This window comes from Esox lucius, chromosome 12, assembly GCF_011004845.1.
Source record: "Esox lucius isolate fEsoLuc1 chromosome 12, fEsoLuc1.pri, whole genome shotgun sequence".
Classification (NCBI taxonomy): Eukaryota; Metazoa; Chordata; class Actinopteri; order Esociformes; family Esocidae; genus Esox; species Esox lucius.
The window spans coordinates 31,367,923-31,383,804 of record NC_047580.1 but is presented as its reverse complement, the minus strand read 5'-3'; the positions used below and the strand labels follow the sequence as shown (position 1 = coordinate 31,383,804).

General features: G+C 47.4%; 1 protein-coding gene across 3 annotated transcripts in view; it reads right to left on the bottom strand.

The window, feature by feature from the left end:
* The window catches only part of tns2a (tensin 2a), a 30,958-nt gene extending 15,076 nt beyond the window's left edge, over positions 1-15,882 (bottom strand). For 2 of the 3 annotated variants that reach the window (XM_010893397.4, XM_010893398.4), the window contains exons 1-3: positions 15,233-15,882; positions 6,108-6,213; positions 5,857-5,894 (exon numbers count right to left, since the gene is read on the bottom strand). In XM_010893397.4, coding sequence (XP_010891699.2) covers positions 5,857-5,894; positions 6,108-6,213; positions 15,233-15,355 — 267 coding nt within the window. In that variant the 5' untranslated portion in view covers positions 15,356-15,882. Of the gene's footprint in view, positions 1-5,856; positions 5,895-6,107; positions 6,214-11,525; positions 11,684-15,232 lie in introns of those variants that run through there. The other variant, XM_010893399.4, reaches the window with a different exon arrangement.

Sequence of the window (15,882 nt, the reverse complement as noted above, 5' to 3'; positions counted from 1 at the left end):
CCACTACAACGTGGTGGCCATAGTGGTAACGCTGTTCCACGCTGAGTCATAGAACCACTCTGACGGATCAAGACAGACAGCGGTCTAATAGACTGGCCATTCGGAACAACATGGGAATTTCACAACCAGATTCTGGTCGGCTGCGAAGCATCTGGTTCATCTCAGATTTAAATTAGCGTAGGAGCAAATCGCACGCAGTAATGGCAATACTGCATTCCTATGACTTCATCCTCACAGTATGCACGTATGTAAATACCAATGCGTCTGTCCTGGTGGAACACGTCCAAGACAATTTATATTTTATGTTAATTAGGCACTCTGTTCTCACCAGTGGAACAGCCAATAAGAGGGCAGTGATGAAAGTTCGGCAAGCCGCGTTTAGAGCTGAAGCCAGGTGATGCCTGGTGATGTCATGGTGTCCACCAGACCTAGTTGCCGTCTCTCAGGCAGCTGTCTGTTCTCACAGACTCGGCTAATGGAGGAAGTGAGGTGTGATTGAGGTCAACGGTTCAAATCCCAGAGGAGTTACCTGAGTGCGTATTTCCAAGTTCGGTTTCTCTCTTCAAACATATCACCCCCCAAACCCCCAGTCAATCATCATTACTGAGCTGGTTTGGCGTTCAGAAACAGACCTAATGCTCCTTAATCATAGCAAGGTGTGCCGTGTCTGAGAGTGAATCATGGGAAAACTATCACATATTGGGGGGCCTCAAAAGCCAAGGACTGGGAAAAACTACATTAGGGAATTCTCTCTTCATCCAACTGGCTTACACTCTTTCCCTCTCAACTTCACCCCACCCTGCTCTCTCCCTTTTTCTCTCACTACCCCCCCCCAGTTTCTTACTGTCTCTCTCCCCATCCATCCATCCCTCCCTCCCTCTCCCATTCACTCTCTCTCTCGCCCTCCCTCTCCCTCTCTCTGGCCAAACAGACGCAGCTTGTACAGAACAAGACAGAACAGAACAGATTGGACATAGGTCACACGTATTCCTCTGGTGCGGTAATTACTGTGTGGGACTCTCAGTCATGGGAGCCAGTGTCAACAGTGACCACAGCAGCTCTCATCTCCTCCCCCTTGTGAAACAAGTATTCAAAGAGCAACACTGGACAAAAATAAACAGTGGTAAATAAACAGAAAAAAAAAACAGCCAGGCAAGATTGTGAGAGATCAACAATGGAAAAATCCCCCTGTGAACCGACCAGGCTGAGCCATATTTAAACCACGTATAAACAGTTTCCTCCTCCGCCCCGTCCCCAATCGCTGTTTACAAGCGGTTCGTCCTGAACGTCCCAGAAGGAGGCCGACTCATCCACTGTCACAACGGCGTTGTTCCCCGGGTGACGACGCGTCTTCTGCTCAACCTCTCACTCCCAGAGAAATGTCCCCCGGGGGGGGGGCTGCCACGCCTCACCACACGCTCATGTCGCCGCGTAACGGTCAGTTTGGTGTGGGTACGAACCGACACGCCGTGGGCGGGCGCCGCGGCAGTGAGACGGGGGGGGAAAACACGATTTGGGCGATAGGGAGATTCTTACGCCTCCTCCTCCGCGTAGTCGGAGCAGAACGGGGGCCAATTATCCCGGCTTCTCTCCCCTCCGCCAACCGCGGTCACCTGGCAGAGCTCCAGACCAGCAGAGCCGGCTGTCACGCTTAGAGTTTTAACACTGATCAGCATCACACTGACTCCCCCCCCTAGCCGGCCCACATTCAGAACAAGCCAGATTTTCTGCCCCTGCAATTACTGTGAATCTGTGACGGGGTTGTGACTCTGACTGCCTAGTTATGATGCGACAGCCACACAGTTCCTATTTCTACACATCCTGTCCCTGATTGTAACATAAGCTAATTTAGAGGTAAATACGCAACTGGGTTTTTAATCTCCTTATTTACCGGTGGCACTTCCCTAAGAATAACACCACTGACTACCAGGAACGTTTTCCCGCCATTCTCTGGTCCAAAAGGAAATGGAAGATGAGCAGAGAGGATGCTGGGTCGATGCTGTTTTGATGACGGGGTTAGGAAAACAAGGGCAGGTTGGCCCGTCTCTCCTTCCTCCCACAGTTGTGGTCTCCTCACCACTTCCTATCTACAGTAGGAACGGGTCCCCCTCCCCAAACTCCCTTAACTTGCTTCCCATAGGGCGGGTCGGGGGGGGGTACTATTCCTTCCAAAATAGCGGAAATGTCTCTTCCTGCCTAATTGGGCAGCTCATCATGGCCAACATTCCCCGAACCCTTAATCCTGGGCGACCCCCTCCTCCCATGTCCCTCTTTGCTCCCTGCGGACCTTATTTTCCACTCCAGCTCACAGATAAGGAGAAAATGTTTTCTGCACAGACTACACGCTGAAATAAATACAAAAAAATGATATTTTTTAAAGGGAGAAGGCTGGTGAAAAGACCAGAGACGAGCCAGCTGGAGGTTATTCACTTCAGGGTTGGATGACTCTACCGCAACTCCACAACACAAAGGGAAGAAGCAAACAGGCTGGCTCTTTATTCGAGCTCCTCGCTTGCTCAGGAAATGCTTCATGTGAGGGTTTGTCCTCGGGGGATACATGTCAGGATGGTGACGTGGCTTACTGGATGGTCTGTCACCAGGTTCACGGGAAAACTATACAAGGTGATGAGAACACAGTGGTTCATATAAAGCCCATTGAATGGGGATGTCTCCAGATGCATAGAGACTGTGACAGGAGAGGACGGAGATGTTCGATAGCCTGCTCACACATTTAGGGGTTGCGGGGAAGAGCTGCCAAATGTGTCCAAGGCCTTGAAGAGATCAGCCACACAGTTCAACATCTGGTTTTAATGACACTTCCTTAAAGCAAACAAGGTTAAGACAGAAAGGTCAACACAAAAGACCTGGGCCCTTACCAAACAGGGCCTCAGAGTACAAGTGCTCATCTGGGATCAGTATTGATATTTAGCTCCTAATGCATATGATTATATGGACCTGATCCTGGATCAGCAGTCCATATCAGCTTTATCCATCATTTTTGATGGATAAAGCACCTGCTGACACAGACCTAACAACCATTCAGAACACACACTTTCTTGCGTTGTCCATCTCTGTTCAATTCATTTTATTGGAATGGGAAACATTAATTTACAATGCTAACGCCAGTGGAAACATTAACAATAAATAATAAAAATAATAACTTACAACAGGGAGAACAAAATCAAAATGTAGAAAAGTAAGTAAACATTACACACACACACACACACAAAAAAAAGGAAAAAGTCATTTCAAATGTTATTATAAATAGGGCACGTGTAGGTAAGAGCGAGAATAAATTCTAAGCGTCATTTCACTGGTCGACTTTTCCTCTTGGCAGCGGGTCACAGATCTAGATGCTGTGAATGCACAATGAGGTTTTTAGGATTGACAGATATGGGAGCTTATCAATGCTTGATTTGTTTTCCAACTAATGTGGTCATACATGTGACAGGAGATTAGGAAGTACATCTCTCGTTAGCAAGGCCGTGCTCGCAGAGGATGTAAATACTAATTTGTTTTTTTCCTTAATTTTGGGTCTGCCACAGCGGTCAGGAATTCTGCGACTGTATTCTGCCACTCTGTTTAGGGCAAGGCAGCATTCCAGTTTGGTTGTTTTCTTGTTAATTCACTCCATTGTGTCAAGTAGTTCCCTTTTGTTTATTTGGTTGGGTGTACTTGTTTTGCTGTCCTGGGGTTCTGCGGGGTCTGCATGGGTTTGTGAAGACAGCCCTCTTCTCTAGGCTCAACTCTCTGTAGAGAAGGGCTTTGTTACGGAAGGTTTGAGGGTTCAGAGTCACAATTCAGCTCAGCCTGCATTATTTGGGGTTTTGTGTTGAACTTTCTCAAGTAAATTCTTGGTGAATAAGGGGACCCCAGACCTCACATTCACAAAGGGTGACAGGCTCTATGAAAGACTGGAGTGTGTACAGACACATTCTGATGGGGATGGCCAGTTTTTTGTTGTTTTTTTATTGGATGGCATAGAATGCCTGTCCTGCCCGAGTCTTGTCTCACAGGTCATTCACAGCGTTGTTAAAGTTACCTGATGTTCAGGCCCTGGTTAGCGGTGGGTATTCATCATTCACAGGAGTGTCAAGGTAGATTTTATGTTTCTAAGTCCTGACATCTGGACCTTTTCCAACTGAGTTCAATGTCAGGGACCAAGTTCTACAGAATGTGTGCAGAGATTCGGGTGCTGCTGTAGGGCTGTTCTCTGTTTGAGTACAGTCGCATCAGATCATCTGCATGTAGACATTAGACTTGTGGTTTCTTGGTCCAGCAGGCTGAAGCCTCGGGGAGCAGACTCTTCTAGCCCCCTGTCCAGTTCATTAATATAAATGTTAAAAAGAGTGGGGCACAAGTTGCATCCTAGTCTCCTTCCTCGGGCCCTGAAGGAGCAAGTCACCGTGTTTGTCTGCAATTTAAGTGTTTTGGTATGAAGCTAAACGGACATTTAATCAGGATATTGTTTCCACTGAGGAAAATGTGGAGTTGTTGATGATTCTGCAAAGGTCTTTCTTCCCCAAAATTAACGTTCCTGGGTGTACCCTTTTTAGTTGTTGGAGTCAAATGTGTCTCCAGTTTTGTGAATTGCGGAGAATAGACCTCCAAATATCTGGGATGATGCCAGAGCTGAGGATGATGAGATTAAGGATGACTAGTTCCTGTAGTTATTCCCCTGTTAGCGGAGGATCCAGTGCTCTGACAGTCTTTTAAAGCTTTTGTAGATTTCGCGGGTTTTTAATAATGTTACGCATTTGTTTTTGTTCTTGGCTATGGGGCAGAACAAGCTGGAGAATTGGTAGTGCAATACTAATGAGAAAAAAAAAACACTAAATCATTCTGCCCTTTCATTTTCTGTTGACTGTACTAAACCTAAGCATGCCATAATGGAGGCCAGTCTTCTCACTGAAATCTGGCACATTTTCAGGGACAGAAACATGTTGAACCCTGCGGTCCAGACTGATGTTGTGTACGGGGGGGTTTGCTCTTCTGTGTGTGGATTCAATGAACCCTAGACAGCTTCCATCCATCAGAGCTCCCTAAATGGCGGCCCCTCATAGCCGAGCCCCCTTGGTGCTCTTCATTGGCTCTGAAGGTCAGATAACATTTAAGAAGGCCAATTGACCACTCCCCCGGACGCCAACTGGGCCTCTCCCTTCCTGGGCAGGACAGATGCGTATCGCTGCCTTGGCAACGGCCACCACCAGTCACCAGCCCGACCTCAGCTATGCATCCATCATCTCCAGACCCAAACAAATCCAGGCCAGGCCACAAACAACCGACTCTGTCCAAAACACAAGAGTGTGGAAATCTCCCTAAGCAAAACCAGTCTTTCCTGCAGGAATCACAGCCAGCCTGTGACAGTCCACGGGACCCACAACAGGTCTACCGCGGACCAGTTTGTGCCCATTTCTAGAAAGAAATTACCAACGATTAACCTGATATTGGAGGGGGAAAAAAACGGTTCCAGCTTTGCTACTTTTCAAAAAAACCCTGGTGCCCTTTAGGGTTCTCAAACTCAGATGCAAAAGACAACCAACAGTAGGAGACAAACACCTAGCCTACGGAATCTCCCGGAACGTACAACACCCACTGCTGCAGTCCGCCAAATCTCTAGCCTTCCCCTGGCCGAAGCTGGCAGCTGCCACGCCATCAATGACCGTCTCACATGAGGCAGCGCAGAGCTTCGGGTGTGGCCTGTTCCCCGTAGGGGGATTGGAACAGTGAAGCCTTCACATCGGTGGAAAGAAACGGCAGCCTTCCCGGACACACTGCAACTCAGCTCAGAGGAGGCCGGGACAGGGAGTTTAAAAGAGCTGGTTACGCGTGTGTACATCGCTCACGGAGTCTTACCTTCGCCTCGCATTTCTTGTGAGTAGCTGTTTTACACACTGGAGAGAGAAGGAGGACAACAGGGAGGGAATGAGGGACGGACAAAGACGGGAATGATTAGTTGGCTTCCATAATCCAGGTTCTTTTGGTTTATTCAGTGTGACATCAGTTAATATATAATGTTTTGAACAATCTGAGGGGGCGAGGGAGAAAGAGATAGACCGACAGAGATAGAAAGGGAGAGAGAAGGACAGAGAGGGAGAGAGACTCACCTCGGCAGAAGGACCCTAGGGTGTCCACACTTTGATGACACACCCCGCACTGACGCTTCTTCTTAAAGTTCTTCTCCTTGAAGACATGGGGCTCCCCTTTCCCTGCCTGCCAAAACACACACAGTCAAAAACCCATTACCCAGTGAGTAACCTAAAGTCTACAGGGCTGTTTCTGTGTTTGAGTGACAGCAGCTTTGCAGTCAGGTGTTGTGGCAGGTTATTTCTGCTCCAGAACCTCTGGATGGTTGGTTGTATAACAGAGGTAATCCGCCAGTAACACACCCATGATCCTCTTTTTCACAACACGACTTCAGCTTTGAACATGAGAATGTGGGGGTGGGCGGCGTAGCGTGTTTCAACGCATGGTCAGTGAGAAAATGTCAACATAAGTGTATCCCTGAACACACCTTGTGTCATGAGTCATGAACTAATGAAAAATGGTTGGGAATATTTGTGGAAAACACAGTCAGAGTGATACCCACTGAAATATATTAAGTACAATCCATCTATGAACGCAAAGCCCGTCTCATCACCGGTCTGGAAATCAAACTGATCCACATAATAACCTTTTGTTAGGCGACTGTGTGCTTTTCCTCTTCATTTAAAACGGATGTTTGCACAATTTTTCCATTCTCCTCTGCCACACCACGGCTGGGCAGTATTTGGACAGCTGACACCAGGCTGTGCTTACCATGTTCACAACGCCACAGTGTGGATACCCAGGGTGGCCAGGACCCGCCTGCTCACCTGTCTGTCTGGCAAACAGCCTGCCTGGCTGCCTGTCTGGCAACCTGCCTGTCTGTCTGTCAACCTGCCTGTCTGTCTCTGCTTGCCTGTCTGGACATGGACCTGGACAAAAGGTTAAACAAAGAAACTTATTAACTTGACTTCCAGTAAAATACTGAGGACACTTTCAAACAGACCGGCCATGGTTTCACAACATTTGTACTGAAGGCACGATTGCCACCTGGCAGCCAAACAAACAGGCTGTCAGACTGCGCCGCACGGATCTGGGTTTCATTTAGAAAGACGTCATTTGCTGAATGTCGCAGACATAAATACATTCCTCACTTTCCTTGTCGGTGACACATCTTGATCATTGGCAAAATGTCATCACAATAAACAAGCAGCCAGCCACAGCTGGAAAACTGTCAGTGGATACAACGTTCAAGGCCAGGCTCCACGCACAACATGTGTCACGAAACCCTTCTGTAGCAGATAATTAGGACTGATTAGGTCTCGTTGGATCGTCAACTGCCAAAAGAGTCTTCAGAGGAAAGACAAATGGAGATGGTGGGGAAGATGCACTTGGCCGTCTAATGAAACTTCCTCAACAACTTCACAGCTTCTACAGATTTAGTGTTTTCAAACTAACTCTTGGTTTTACCTCCATCAGTGCAAAGTGTGCCCAACCTTCTAGTTACTGGTTTCCATACTTGTCAGGCAACGTTTCTCATTCTCTACATCTTACATTTATTTTACAAGATGGCAATGTTCACCGACGGGCTGCGTTCGATTCTTCATCATGTTATAGTGCTGCAAGTCTGAAACGGGCATGGATAACATCTTACCTCGTCAGTCGCCCAAACGTCACAATCTACAGGTAAATAAAAAAAGAATCCCCCTTCAGAAACACACAGGTATGTGTGTCTCCACAAACCAGACCGTGTGTGGAATCAGCCAGTGTAACGGGACAACTCCCCAAGTGTCCCCTTCAGCTCCAGGACAGCCCCCAACCCGTCACCCACCCACCCCCACCCCCACCCCCACCCACCCCCATCACCCCCCAGGGCAACAACCATACAGCCATACAGCACACAACAGCCTTCTGTTCTCTTATTTTTAGTAGTCCGCCTGCTTCCGAGAACCAGAAGATCTTTAGTCAAAGGGCCACTTTTCCCGAAAAGAAAGCCCTCCCTTTCCTTCTCCCTGTCCACCAGAAGCACCCAGAACAGGAGCTGGACCGAACGGAGACGCTGACACGTTGACTAGGATGCTGCGTACACATCCATCTCCACCCCACAAACCCACTAGATACTTGGCTGCTTTCTTCCCCTCCGTAAATAGCTTGATATTTAGTTCACACAATGATCTGCATTGTGAGCCACTCGGTGCCGAACCTGGTGGCCCGGCCAGATGGACTGTTCCGATACTTCATCGGGGCGGGGCAGTCAAGGCCCTCTCTCGGGCTTCCCTCCACTACCCAAACAAGCAGATCTATATTTGGACGTGGACGTCAGCTCTAATGATGTTGTGATGTACACACACACGTGCGCTGGCGGGGCTGGTGGGGTTGTGGGATTCGGGGGGGGTGATGGCTGGTACATTAGGTGAGTCAGGAGTCGGAACACAAAACACTGAGGTTCCCGGGGGCGACTTGTAATGGGTTTGTTCCAGCAGGCCCCTACTCTGGGATGCCTTGTGGACGCGGGCCCTGCCCTCAGACCCAATGCCCTGCCCTCAGACCCAATGCCCTGCCCTCAGACCCAATGCCCTGCCCTCAGACCCAATGCCCTGCCCTCAGACCCAATGCCCTGCCCTCAGACCCAATGCGGTGGACCGATGGAACCGTGTTGTAGAACTGCTGTGACGGCACAATCATTTTGGACAGGCCACCCTCCCTGCATTGGGTGCTATAGTCAGTGTGTGTGTGTGTGTGTGTATGAAGGCCTCCAGTACACACTGTGGTCTCCCACTTCTTTCTTTGAAAGCCTTTGTCACAGATGTAGTTTTCAAGTGTGTGGGTGTGTGTTTTGGGGAGGGTTGTTCACCGATAGAGACTGACTGTGTTTGTAGTCTGTATTCCCCTTCCTTTAATAGACAGTCTACAGATCCGGATGTGTGTTCTCTGTGCGACCCCCCCCCCCCCCAGCACTCCACAGAAGGCCAGTCTGTCTCTGAGGGGCGGGGACGGTCAGACGAGGGAACAGAGACAGCCTGTTCCAGCGGTGAGGTCAGCGCTGCGCCATGACACACTTCCTGTTTTAACCTCGGGTGGTCGGCCACACTGAGCCTGTGTCTGGCCCGCCTGAGACCGGAGCCCTCTCCTTTCAGCGCCGCCCCCAACCCGACGCCACCGCTCGGGGCTGCATTCTTATCTCTCAGGGCACCGGATCGGGTCCCCTCGCTGTGAGTCCAGAAGGCAAAACCGATCCAAAATCAGAACCCCTACACAGGGATGCATTGTAAATCCGGGACTCATGGCTGGTTCTGGCCCAGGCCGGGCCTCTGGTCATTGCTCTGTTCTCGTCAAGAGTCAGAACCACAACAATGGCTACTGATTAATGACATACTCTAAGCAGGGGCCCAACACAGAAGTGGGGTGTCTATGAGCTGTAACTCCGTTATCGCCGCCCAAAGGAAAAATTGGACAATGTTATCATGTTGCTTATTCAGCTCGGTTTTCCTCATGTTATTATCATTCCACATGTTCAGGCTGCCAGGAAGGAACTTTTGACATGGAAGCAAGATATTAGAAGAGATTGACTGGACGACACGTCAAAACACAAACCCAAACATCCCCTTCTTAAACACACACACACACACACTAAAATTATATATATAGTACCTGTCAAAAATGGGGACACAACTACTTAATCAAGGGTATTTCCCCCATTGTAGAATAATAGTGAATGCATCTAAACTATGAAATAACACAGGTGAAATCTTACAGTAAACTAAAAAAAAAAAGATCAATCAAAATATGTTTCACATTGTGGATTATTTTAATTAGACGCCATCTGCCTTGAGGACAACATTGCACACTCTTTGCGTTCCCTTTACCAGCTTCACAAGGTAGTCACCTGGAACGCATTTCAATTCCCAGGTGTGCCTTGTTAAAAGTGAATTTGTGTCATTTCTTTCCTTGTTATGCATTAGGGTGGGTATCCAGAAGAACATCTGTGCTGTAGTTGTCCATATGCAAAGAGAAAGGACAGCCCATCATTACCTTAAGACATGAAGGGTGGTCATTCAGGAAAAGGTCAAGAACTTTGAAAGTTTCTACAAGTGCAGTTGCAAAACCCATCAAGCAATATGATAAAACTGTCTCTCATGAGGACCAGCACAGGAAAGGTAGACACAGAGTTTCCTCTGCTGCCGAAGATAAGTTCATTAGAGTTACCAGCCTCAGAAATCAGCCAATTAACTGCCCCTCAGATTACCTCAGATTGCAGCATTTAGATTGTTTGAATACTTGTGGTTACTACGTGCTATTTCATAGTTTTGATGTATTCAAAATATTACTGCAATGTGGAAAACAGTAAAAATAAAGAAATACCCTTGGAATGAGTAGGTGTGTCCAAACTTTGGACTGGTAATGTGTATATATATATTTGCCAGTCCATTGTTTATAGCATCCTCTTACGCATCTGAAACTCCCAATGTCCCACAACACATAACCACACGCAAATGGACAAGCACATACACACACACACACAGCCAAGCCAACACCAATGGTACCATCACCACCTGGTAATTAAATGACAACTGACACACACACACACACACACACCTCTTCTTCTAAGGGTATCAACAGACACCTCCACAGATTGCTTCTGGTGAAGGATGGGAAGTTCCCATGACGCAGAAATGAACACAGAATACATTGGAGAGACTGGTGGAGCGTGCGGTCATATGACCATTACACAGGTTTTTGTCATTACAGTCTGAGTTAAATATGCAAGAACAACAGCAGAATAATAAAGGCCATGGTTTACGACTTCAGAATATCCTATCATTGGGCGAACGGAAACTACTGAGTCTCTCGTTGCCACTGATGTCATAGCAAGGACTGGCATATCGTCCATTAGTTTTAAGATTGAGACAGTCACCTCATGGTCGCCGGTTCGAATCCACAAGTTGGCAGAACAAAAATATGTTGTTGTGCCCTTAAGCAAATGAACTTAAATCTAATTGCTCCACTACGTTTCTCTGGATAATAAGGTCTGTTAAATTACGTAACTGTAAATAGAGTAGAACCATAACGTCAGTAATCGACTCTATGGGGAATTAATAGTTTGACAGTTGATGGTCCTGTGGAAGATTCTCGAACATTTTATTCTGTCGACAGGACAAATAGCCCGAAAAGTCCAATGTGTTACCGATTACCTAACAGTTCAAGAACATTTGCAAAAAAATAACAATAAAAATCCAACAGCAAAAAAACAAGACAAACGACTGTATTTGCGATATCATTCCGATAAGACGGAGGATAGACGCGCAGCGTGCGCAATGGGGTGAAAAGGCTACTGTCAAATAGGATGCTGGCGTAGTCCCTCCATAATCAGAACCAATGCAATATTTGATTACATCGCGAACATTTGCAGGAACAGTTGCCTAACTACTTAGTAATAATATGTCCACCATAAAAGTAGCCTGCATTTAAATATTATAACCCTAGTATTATTATTTTCTTACCTTATTCATTTCTTTTTCTTTTAAGTGTAAGTCTCGAGGCATAGGTCCAGGTTAGACTTTTTAATTCAAAAAAGTTTTCTTACATTTCCAAAAAGTCCTCAAACCATAGTTTGCGACTAAAGTTAAGATTGTTTCTTGCCTCCCTCTGCTCTGTTACTGTGGGTGGAGCCATTAAAGCAGAAGGCGATTGTGGAATTGTGTTACTGAGATTCCACTCTGCGATTGGTCAGATGAGGGAGGGGAGAGTAAAGATATTTCTCTAGGATTGGTCAAGAATTGGAATTAGATATGTAATTTCTAGGGGCAAGGTAAAATGTCATACGTCGCACGTTAACCAGCATGAGTTTCTTGTAGTGGTATTTCTGGTGGAATTGGGTTTAGACATCTAGATCCAAAATTGTAAATACTGTCCAGACACAATCCCATCGAAAAGTCTATTATGTGGTTATTTACCCTGTTCTCTCTCTCACTCGCCCCCTCTCTTATACGCGCGCACGCAGACACACAAACGTTGTATATCTCGTGAAGATGTGAGGTTGACCCTAAAGCCAACACCTTTTTTATTAACACTCTGTGATGGACAATTCAGGACCCCAACAATTTTCATACGACCAATAGGCCAAGAGCTACACCGTGTGGGCAGAGGAGAGAAGTGCAACAAGTGTGTGTAAGTGCGTCAGGGTAGTGGCGCAGCAACATTTTCCCGAGACGTTGCTGGGAGATAGGAAATTACTCCGAACCCGGAACCCGATATGTCGATCTGAGGCGTTTTGATGGGTAGAATCAATATATTTCTACTCTGCCAATCAGCAGCCAAGATGTAGCCACTTATTGCCATATGAGGAACAGGATAATGGTATACCAACAATGAATACCGTTAATCCGTGACCTGTATTCAAAGCGTAACAACGTGATTTATGATTACATTTATTTAAAAAAAAACATGACTAATCGATAGTCGAATAACGCGTTCTCTCTGAACCACATCCCAGGTGACCGAATATGTGTTACAGAACTGCGTCTTCATAACCCCTATAGGATTTGAGTGTAACCCTCAGAGGACTTTCAGAGCAACACATCGAGAAATTCAGTCCAGCCATGAAAAAGGCCTAAGCGCCGTGGAATTTCCGGCTCATATTAAAACGGAGGGACTGGGGACGTTTATTTGTCTGTAGCTTTTTTCCCTCTTTTGGACCCTGGATGAGAGCGGGAGAAGTGGGAGGGGCTGGGAGCCCGTGGAGATTTTAAGAAAATACAGGGGTTCCTCCTCAAGCTATGGACGCTGGAAGCCTGGGAGTCATTCTTGGAGAGGGGGTTTAGGACGTTGGGGTTGGGTGACGGAGATGGCCTGGAGATTTGATTACAGCTGTCAAATTGGCTATCGAACCAGTGTTCTCCCGTCCTCAAATAAACAATAACACGTGGATGGACGTGCATTTTTTTTTTTTTTACAAAGAAACAGGGAAAGTGATTAGGAAGAAGGGAGGCGACGGCGTTTGGACCTCGAACAGCAGGGCGGCAATAAGACAAGCCTGGGAAAGAACAGATCAGGCAGAACTGCTTTACTCCATTACAACTTGTACTATGTAAACATCCCAAAAAAAAACTGCGGTAGTGTGAACCTGACCGCACCCCCCATCAGCCCCGAGCAATCAGAACAACTCCACTAGGATGAAATCGTCAACTGCCTTAAACTGTAGATGAAAGGATCTAACACGTGGGTGAATATAGGGACGGCGTGGGGCATCATGGAGGTAAAAGAGAGGTTTATACTGGGAGCTACGGCCATGAGGAAGTGGGGTGGGGGTGTGGGGGGGCTGTATTGCTTGAGGAATGATTGTGTAAGACAGCTCTAAGCCAAAGGTTGATGAGCTACAGCTGTACAGACGCAGACTGAGTGAGAAAGCGAAAGAAAGACAAAGAAAAGAGGAGAGAGAGAAGAGAGAGAGAGACGATGAATACATACGCACTTGAGAAAACAAGCGCATGCCGAGGGGGCCTCTTTGGGGTTCTACGTACCTTGGAATATTTACATTTATTTTACGCGAGAGATTAATAAAATGCAGAATCATATTCCACCTCCCTCACATGCCCTTCCCGGTTTCTCCTGCCAACTTCCAGCTCATGTCTAAAAAATGTCCCATACTCTTTGAAAACACACTTGGATAGACATCAACATATTATTTGAGAAGGGAAAAAAAACGGGTTTCTGTGAAACATAAACCCACTTTTTAAATGGGTGAATCTGGGATTTGTTGGGGCGGCTGGTCTTTCAAGTAGGTGGTTTATGTTTCATATACCCTGTCCGTGCGCACAAACATTCTTTAAATTACCTCTGAGTGTTACGTTGAGATTATTGTTCCAAACCACCAGAGTCAAGTCTGGTCAAAGCTTCCCTTGGGTCTAACCCCAGACAACAGGACAGTGTGTGGACAGCATTTTTTTCATGTGAACGAGTTTATGGTTCTGCGTGTCACTGCAAAGGTAAGTTTCCCATACTTGTGTCTGTGAGAGAGTGCTGTGGACCCTAGACCCTATTTTTACCCTCGACCCACCAGTGCTCTTTCCTGGGTTGGGTGTGTAGAAAATGCCTGTGGAATATGGTCGCCGACCAAGAAGCACTGCCAGTTATGGCATCATGGGTCTTCAAGGAATTGAAAGTATTTTGTTGTGACCAGAGAAAGGACAAGTAATCTGAGCTTGCAGTGTAACAGGTGGAGCTACAGGTAACCAATTCCATAAGACATTTTAGTTTCACTTACTTACAAAAAAATATATATATATATAGTATAACCATGAAGATTACAAAACAAGGACATAGGGAAGTGGTAGTTGGAAACCCAACACCAGAAAAATACTAAGAAAACAAAACCACTAACTAGTGTCTGTGTAGTATCTTCACAGTTTGGCATAAGGGCCTCAGGCCAATACAACAATGTTCTCCGGAGATCAAGATCAAAGCGGATATCACATAAAAAATATCAAGATTCAATTGCCAGGGACAAATGTTCCCTCTGGCTTTGATCACCCGTTGTGCCTTTGGACACATGACAAATTGTGTTTTCTTTTGCCCGCTAAGTCACTTAATTCTATTAGCCATTAAACAGAGCGTGCGTAGGATGACATCAGCGGGGGCAGCCCACACACAGGACGACCTGGGCCTTTACCGCGGGACACAACAGGCTGACGCCGAAACATGTGAGGCACATGACCGGTCAGGCTGAAAAAAAAACAACGAGCAGCGTTACAACTTTGTCTTTGGCGCCCCGATAGAAAACAAGGGCACGGCGTAAATGGCAAACGGAATACTGGGAATCTCACGAAGGGGCACTGTGCCACCGTGCGCCAGAGCCAGTGCTCAGCACAGCACGGAGGCCGGTTCAGTGCATCAGCTCTGCCGTGATCGAGTAATAACTTAAACGGACGGCATCAGAGCACAGGGAGAGAACGAACCCCGACTGTAGACTTCAGTTCCCACACCCATGCTGACGGCTGGGCAGGACGGGGTAGCCTGACGTCACCCAGAGGGCTTAACATTCCCACGCTGCACACCTCCTCTGATGTAACCATGGGCACGTACAACAAGAACCAATGTACCTTCTGGCTTTTCTGGGGGACAGGGGTCCCGCGCATTAGTTCCCCTGTAACCAGGCACGGCTCTGTTGCAACCGTTCGCGCCCCCTTAACGGGCCCACACAGGCACTCACCTTGGTCAGCCTCATCCTGCCGCTGCTGGTCCTCTCTGGACTACGGCGCTTCAGCGACCCTCTGGCGACAGGCTCCGGCTCCGCTTCCTCCCCACACAAATCCGCACTCAGGGCGCAACCCATGTAGACATGTGGTCCCTGGTGCTCTCTCCGTCTCTCCGTCGCTCCCTCTCTGTCACACCGTCGTCTCTCCCTCTCCTCACTGTTTTGCTGCGTGCTCTCAGGCAGCTGTTTTTGTCGGCCGACGCGAGGCCCTTCCCCTTTCCCTGGCTCCTATTCAGCCTCGTGCACGCAGGCACTCGCCAAGGGCCAGGGGATAAGCGTTTTTTCTCCCTCCTCTCTGTGTGTCGCACAGACACACACATCCACCTCACTCAAACGTGGACATGCAGTACATATATGGTCTCTCCTTCTGTCACTCTCTCCTAGGCACAAACTGTTACCCTATCTCTCTCTCTCTCTCTCTGTCTCTCTCTCTACACCTCTGACTAATTCTTTTCTCTCATACTGTACAATAGCACTCTGTTTCTCATTCCCTCTCTCGCTTTGGCTTCTGGAACCCTCTCTGTATCCTCTCACACATACACAGCCATCTTGCCAGACATTGTCCGCATTGTTTAGAAATGGTTGCACAAAACAAACAAGACCAA